Source organism: Seriola lalandi, unplaced genomic scaffold (genome assembly GCF_002814215.2).
Source record: "Seriola lalandi dorsalis isolate HSWRI2012SDOR001 ecotype SW California unplaced genomic scaffold, Sedor1 jcf7180002054691, whole genome shotgun sequence".
Taxonomy (NCBI): Eukaryota; Metazoa; Chordata; class Actinopteri; order Carangiformes; family Carangidae; genus Seriola; species Seriola lalandi.
Window position 1 is genome coordinate 1,489,444 of NW_019525244.1, and position 8,287 is coordinate 1,497,730.

The following is an 8,287-nucleotide window of genomic DNA, read 5'->3' on the forward strand; positions in this document are numbered from 1 at the left end:
ACCATCAGTGAGCCTGGCTGCCCTCTACAGAGGTTAATGTGTTTGTCAGATCAGGAAGTCCATACTGTGTGTGTAACAGAGAGTCAAGAGAGAGCATGATTATAAAACTGAAATAATGATAACACATCATGATTCAGGTCACTGAAGGACACTTTCCTCCTGTCTTCCTGTCACATGCTAGACACAGACACACACACACACACACACACACACACACATGCACACACAGCTGTTAGGTGAATTATCCTCCTTGTGAAGAGAGAACAACAGAGACAGAGGGGGAAACCAGAAAACTCAAACTGGCCTCTAATGACTTCAAATATGTGTTGTTTGGTTCTACCTGTGAACACTTCTCTTTTTCTTCGCCCCCCCAATTTCTGTGTTTGTCGACCATCAGATTGGTGTATGTGGGTGTGTAAGTGTGTTTTTCAGTGAGCATGGTTGTATGTAATTGGTATGTAAAGGAGCATGTTAACATTTAAACCAACATAATGACTGCCAAACCACCTGGCACTGTAGCAAACCACAACTGCCAGTGTTAAGTGGTTATTTTCCACTCTACTGTCTATTGTAGTGAATTGTATTTAATTCTTTTCTATTCCAGTGTTCGCTGGAGCTAACAGAGTTTGACTTTGAGATATTAATCCACAACGCCAACAGATGATGTGTCTATTGTGAGTCTACAAATAAACACATATTCCTAGTTTTGAGCATGATTATGTTGGATTAAAGAGGATTTACACTCCACTGAGTTCCCCTAGGAAAGGCGAAGCCAGGATATAAACACTTATGTGTTTTATCAACCTTGAGGGCAAATAGTTTGGTATTAAGTGAGCTGCTACAGTTGTCAACTTACTCAGTTGTGGAGATTTCTTTAGCAGCTGTAACTTTCTCTCTCAGGCCATAAAATGCTACCAGGTGACTTTTCTTTCTTTCTTAATTTCTTAATCTAATGTAACATTTGAGGGTGTGCCAGCTTGGACTTGTGTAAAATGGTTATTAATAAGGTGCATTTTGCAAATCATTATGGTAATTTTCTCTTTCATCATGTCTCGTCGAAGCTAAAAACTAAATCTGAGTAAGATGTTGCATTTGCACTGACTCATTAGGACTCAGAAGTAAAAGTAAAAATTAAAACGAGTGAATACGTGTGATGTACATTAAGGCCTTGTGGTTGTGAATGTGGCTTATTTTGAAAAGTATAAGTAAACAGCTGTAATTATCTATGTTCAATTTGTAGCCTGTTTTTGCTCACTGTTTTGCTTTCACGACCCACATCCTTTCTTTTTTGACTTAGTGTTAACATTCTCATCAGTGTTGGGACAGCTCGAGCAGCTGTTTTTAATAAGACTACCTGCCCAGCACAAAACAGCAGACGGACAAAGTTAGTGATTAGCTAACGAAAGTAGAGACCGTATGAATGGTGGTGTTGTGTCATATCTCTGGGATGTCTATAATTTTAATAAGTATAATAATAATAAGTAAATAGTAATAAGTATAATAAGTATAATTTTATTAAATAAGTTTGCCATATAAACTTTATAAGATAATATGTATGTGTTGTGGTCACAGCTTGATTGTGCTGCCCCCAAGTGGTCAAAATTCAGTTACTGCAGGTGTATACATTTAGCTTAGTTACTATAATGAAACCTAGGATCTAGAGAATTACAAGAATTAGTGGTCAGTAGATGAATGTGCCAAGGACATAATGGAGGTATTCATTTATCAATGCAATAACCAAATTATAATTCTTCACATGCTTTAAACTTTGTAGCCTTTTAAGAGTTGCAGGGACTGGTGCACTATGCAGTGGGCAAGAGATATAGGAGGGTACACCTTGCTACCATTCTAATCTACTGTAAACATGGATCAACAGCAATGTCAATCCTCTACAACAGCTCTAGATAAATCTTTATCAGTTTTTCATGTTTAGCTTGTTTTGACATACATCTGTGCATCCACTCACTTCATCCCTTCCTCCAGGTGTATGAATGGCCTGAGTGGTCAGACAGCCATCCAGTCATGGCGCTGTGGTGGTGCGCCAAGATCTTCTGCAGGTTGGCTGCAGCTTGGTTTCCCCTGCTCTTCTCATCTCTTCTGTGGCAAACGGTAAATCTTCCCTGCAGAAGCTCTCAACTTATTACAGAAGCCAGTGATTAGTTGCTTAAATCATCTAAGCTTGTCTGATTAAACTCACAATGTGACAGTCAGGAGTTTTTCTGTCTGTGAAGACAATGTGAAAATGCTGTTGTGCTGAAGATGTTGAATCATCGGACACCACCCAGTTTACTGTCAAAAGCCATAGCCATTATTAAGTTTGCTAAAGGTGTGAGGCTGACATACAGGGAAAACACAACATAATGATTGATTTATGAATAAAGTATTTATTTCCCCCTTTCTGAGAAAATCTTGAATTTAAGATAAGTATTGCCTCTACGACGCATAAATCAACTGTAAATTTGATGGAATTTGGCACAGGATGGCATGATTTTAATATACCTGGTCTGTTTCATAATAGCCTCAAGTCTATTTATTTCACTTGGTATTGGTTTCTTTCCAAACTGCCAGTTACTACACAGGTCTGAACTTATCCGTTTGCTTCTCCTTCTTTTATCTCATCTTTTCTGAATTTCTGAATTTGCCTCGCTCACTGCCTCCTCATACCTCCTTTGAGTTCTCTTTCTGCACCCTCTCTCTTTTATTCCTGACCTCCTCCCCTCTTTCACATATTCCTCTCATCCTGTCGACTGCTTCTTCCTTCACATCTCCACTCCTCCCTGTGTAGATCTTCCCTGTCTATGCTGCCCCGTCTTGCCCGCGGACCTGTAGCTGTCCTGGCGTTAAAGAGGTCCACTGTACGTTCAGACACCTCACCACCATACCAAAAACCTTTCCTAGAGACACAGAGAGGCTCAACCTGGGGTAAGACTCGATCACCACGCATAAACACACATCCACACAGAATCACAGAGACACTGCTATCAATGCCAGCCCAAGGGGAAGAAAACAAAACACTTCACAGGAAATAGTGTGGAATGTGGAGTAGGTCATTTGACAGGGAAATGTTTTCTTTAACTAACATATTATCCACACTGCCTCAAATAACTCACAAACCAAAATGCTAAGGCAAGTGGTTTTTGGTTGATGAGATAGCTTATCACATCATTTTTTAATACCACGGATCCTCTAGAGGAATGACTCTCTTGCCTCAAGAGGTGGGATAATGAAAACATATTGCTGCTTGGCATCAGTTTATCATGTCAACCTGCCTTAAGAACAAAAGAAACCTTTTCATACCAAAGAAGAGAACAGTCTCATCAGTGCGATAATCTGTATGTAGCCCGTGGTGCAGTTAATTTGACTAAACCTGCTTTAAACCCAGAAGATAAGGCCTTAGCACCAGCATGTGGCGTGTGGTACTAAACTGACTCCGGAGGGAATAAATCTCCTAATCACTTCCATGTGGGTCTTTGTATTGTGGATGGAGCTTTCACTGCCCTCCAGCACGGCAGAGAAATAGCCCAGCCTCTGTTCTGAATATAAGAAACTACTTGGCAAGCAGCAGCCAGAGCTACACTATTGTTTGCACTAGGTTTCCCATTTGCATGTGAGAGTCTATTGCTGGAACGGCTATCGCTGCATTTCAGGTGCATTACTTTAATGCTGAGTGTAGCTCCTCAATTCTTTACTACTGAATATAATGCTTTGATGTGATAAAGCATTTCATTAAGTAAATGGTCGCAAAGGGTACTATGTGGTGCCAAGCTTTAGTTCAGTCCGCAGGAGATAAACTGTCTCCATATGTGCTCCTGTGCTGTGGGAACAGATATCAGTGCATTCCAAATAATGCCGCTTTATACAACCAGCGTTACACTGCAGGGATTATGTGGAGAATAGTTTAGCAACAGAAAGCGTGATATTCATATTAAATTACACCACCCCCTTCAGGTCAAATTGAATTAAGTAACAGATACCTACAACAATAGAATGTTCTGATCTTTGTTTCATGGATCTGTCTTTAACCATTATGAAGACATGTTGCATGGTGGGAAAACCCCTAAAACACATACAGTACACATAAACAGAGGAAAGGAATATAATATATCACAGTGGATGCATGAAATAGCAAACAAAAAGACTATATGATTTTCACATGGCAGCAACATTAAGTAAGAGGCTGATTCCATGTCTCTGGCTTACAGAGGGAAAGTTTACATTCCAGCAACAACCGCCAAATGTGTTACCGATATGCATATGCATAAATGTAACCGCTGTCTTGTATTTCATTATGATACTGTTTGGTTGCTAAGCTTACATACTTGGACATGCAAGAACTTTTTTTCCTCATTGTAACTAGGTCAACACTACAATACAAGAACAATACTGTTTCTTTGTTTTCTTTATCACAAACTGGTGAGGATACAGACTTTTTGCCTGGGATTATATCATGAATGTGGCCGACAAGTTCATATTTAAGGCACTTTTACAGAATTCTAATTTTAGAGTTAGTCAGGTGGACATATTAAAAAGCCAGCTGATGATAGCGTTTTAGCTAACGTTAGCTTATTTAACTGGCTAGTTTCAGTTGAAAAAATCTACCTGTGACAGTTTTTATTTCAGTTGGCAAATGTCATCAAAAGACTCATTTTGCCGACCTCAATCTGAAATGAAGACCTACTGTATTTTGCAACATTCAGAAAAAAAAAGATTGGTAAATCCATCAATGTCAATAGTACGTAAAGGAGGCGGGGCTTGGCAAACAGTCATTTGCTAAAAATGAACACACTGATGTTGCAGTCTGTTATAGTTTCTCATATGTGGAGCAGACATTTGGAGAGTAACCAAACCTTTAGGGACCTGAAGGTCTAAACATTAGACCACCCTGCTAACTGGGGAGCAGACCAGGGGGATTTCATCTCTAATGCAAAGCTTTTGGTATATGTTCACACCAGGCATGTTTGGAGTGTCTTATTTACACTCTGGGGCCTGTTTCCCTTTAGTTTGGGTTTAGAGCAGTGCTGTTTGAATTCAAAAGAAAACCACTTTAATAAATGCAAGTTTCCATCCTCTTTCAAAGGAACTGTTGTGCTGATTGATCAGTGAGTGGCATGGAGGATGGTATGGACCACCTACAGTAACATAATCCCCGAAACACAAGGACTTTGGGTTGTGAGGAGATGACTGTTGACATATAGCCAACTTAGAGAGTTTGGCATAGTGACAGTGAGGCTTCAATAGGGTTTCAATAATTTCTCCATGTGTTCATGAAAAAATATGAAAAAGAGCATAGACAAGTCCATCTGCCTTTTACTGGACTTACCAGAGATCTCTAACAGATCAAAAGATATCAAGACTGTCCAATTAGGGATGCATTTCTGGTTGCAAGGTTTGGTTCATGTGTTTTTGGCCAGTGCCAAACCTTACAGTCTACATAGAAAGTTGTACCTTAAGGCTTCAGGGCACTGCAACGACGAAATGAAGGGATTTGTGGGATTGTAACAACATTTGAAACCATCACATCTTTCAACGCCTGACTTGGGTTGCTGCAACAATGAGTTGATTAATTGATTGATTAGTTGAACAACAGAAAATGCATCTGCAACTATTTTGATAAACAATTTGTCACGTCTTATTTTTAAGCCCCATATTTGATGGTTCTAGCTTCTCAGATGTGATGATTTGCTGCTTTACCTTGTCTTAACTTTGATCGGTATTTTTTATTGTTTTCTAATGTTTTATAGACCAAACAACCAAACTAATTGATGAATCGACAAAATAATCAACACATTAATGAATTATTAAAATAATTCTTAGTTACAGCTCAGATGCACCCACTATTTTTGTAACTTTTCAAAAAATGATATGACAAATATGATCAGCAGTTGGACAACACTTCATACAACATAGTTTGTTTCAAGCTAACTGAGCGCTTTAGTTGGCAAGTCCACTCTGTCACATTGTCCAGTGATAGCATGACCCTTTTTCAGTACATGGACATGAAAAATCCCTTCCATAGCCCATTTAATGCCTTGCATCCAACCTTTGAGATTTTCAACTTATTGGGGTCAGGGGAGAGTTGAAAGTCTTGGTTTTAGATGATTTCATTATTTCAACTAAATACAAATCAAACGTGTCTTAGTGAGGTGACTGTCGAGTTTTAGACTACCTTCAGTCTGACTTGAAATCTGTTATGCGAATGCCTTAAACTCCCATATAAGGGAGGAATGCAGCAGCTTTCGTTATGGTATAAAATCAAAGCATGAACACTGCCAGGGTTCAAAGTTCAGTTCCCAATGGGGAAACCTACACTAAAAATATGTGCATTCATGGCACCGAAAGACACTCTGGATGAAAGTGACCACTAGATGATATATTGTGAGCTGGCTGTTTTATTGAAGGCAGTGGAAAAACGCAAACTCAAGTATATCCCATATGTGTTCAATTGGGTAGGGATAACTGCACCCAGGGAATGTTGCGTGTTTTACAGTTCAGGAACTCACTACAGGATAGTCGACTGTTAGACATACTCTGCTGATTCCTGTTGTTGGAAGGCCTGAGTAACTCTCATACACTTAAATATGTACAGCACCCTCGGCCCCTGACAACAGATTGTGTCCTCTGTTGTAGACTCTATTCCTTTGATGAATAATGTGTCTGGCTCAGGCATCTACTGATCTATACTGTACTTGGCAATCAGTTTGACTCTTGGAGGGATGTCTGTTGAAACCTGAAAACTCCAAGAAAGGTTTTTTACTAACTCCTATTATTTTGACTGTGTAATGCTAATACAATTACCAGGGCCCTGTTCACACAGACCCCTGCTGCTTTAAAGTGTTACATTGCTGTAGTTTATAAGAGGGCAAAATGGATATAAAAAGCCCCTGTCTATACTACATTTTTAGACGTATGCTGGGCCAATGCCTACTGTATACTGGTGCCATCCAAGAAGACTGTGTTTCCTCTGTCCTCCATGTGGTGAACTTTTAAGAATGAGGAAATCATTGAAGGCTCAAAGGTTGACTGAGGTCTCTGTCATTCCTCTTTAATGACTTCTTTCCATTCATCAGTCCTTCCACCTATCTTTTTCCCTTCATTTGAAAAGTCAAATCTACCCAGACACACTTGCAAGCACCGACTGCTAACTAATTTTAGCCTACTTTCCCACTGACCCCCAATGATCTCCTGTTACCCTTTCATCCTTGTAACTGGTCCTGTTTATTTTCTCTTTTCTAACAGTTATAACAGCCTGACGGAGGTGGAGGGGTCAGAATTCAGGTCACTACGGCAACTGGAAATGCTCATGTTGCATGGCAATGACATTAACACAGTCCACCCTGGGGCGTTTTACAGCCTAAGATCATTACAGGTAGTGTATGTGAGACTGTGCGTGTCCAGGTATCTTAAAGTACCAATATTTAACTATTCTTAATGTGCCACCTAATTCTTAACTAGTTTGCATGTGTAAAGGTGGAGAAAAAACATGCGAACAATTTCAGATATAACCTCTGAACTCAGCTTTCTCATGACTGAGAGCTCAGATGCTTGTTTCATTTTGAACGCTGCTGAACCTTGGACCTAAACTGAAATGTACCTGAGAGCAAGTGCACCTGGGACTGAATTAATTGGGCAAGAAGTCATGGTCTGTTGTAGATTCTGTTGAAGTCCAGTAGTTCCAACAGATCTCAAGAGTATGTGGTTAAATACTTATGATTGCTGATTGGCTGTCTTCAATTTGTGTCAAACCTCTTAGAGTGTTTCTTATAAGGCCATAACACGACACTAAATGTCAGTGCCAAAGTCCCTTTTGCATTACTTAAGTAAGATGATATTTCTTTTTCTAAGTATGACATTCTTTTCTTCTATGGAAGAAACAAAGACAGAATGATATGTGTGAAGTGACATATAAAAGAAGTGAATCACACTGGGACTTGCTAACAGCAGAGGAACACAGAGTGTATGTGCAAACAGCCAAATCCAATCTCCCCTCCTAAACCACATTTAAGCCAATAATTAGTTGCACTTTGATTGCTTGACAAAAAATGCAATGAGTTTTGTTGGGTCCAGATGTGTCCAATCAGAACCTAAAATTGCATTTTAAACAGACCAAAGATCCATGCCAATACACCAGAACTGAAAACAAGGCACTCTGGAACATCCAAGACTACATTTGGGTTGGGTTGAGTCCTTGAGTTTTTGGAGGAACAGTTGTCTCCAAGGAACTCTCATCTCAGAATAATTAGGATGGGATTCTCTTTTCTGTTGAAGCCAATTGTGTGCTAGGGTTGTG

General features: G+C 39.6%; 1 protein-coding gene across 1 annotated transcript in view; it reads left to right on the forward strand.

The window, feature by feature from the left end:
• The first annotated feature begins 1,984 nt into the window (after positions 1 to 1,984).
• The window catches only part of LOC111667595 (leucine-rich repeat-containing protein 3-like), a 10,812-nt gene continuing 4,509 nt past the window's right edge, over positions 1,985 to 8,287 (forward strand). The window contains exons 1-3 of the mRNA XM_023423341.2: positions 1,985 to 2,109; positions 2,786 to 2,922; positions 7,237 to 7,366. Coding sequence (XP_023279109.1) covers positions 2,023 to 2,109; positions 2,786 to 2,922; positions 7,237 to 7,366 — 354 coding nt within the window. The 5' untranslated portion in view covers positions 1,985 to 2,022. The remainder of the gene's footprint in view (positions 2,110 to 2,785; positions 2,923 to 7,236; positions 7,367 to 8,287) is intronic.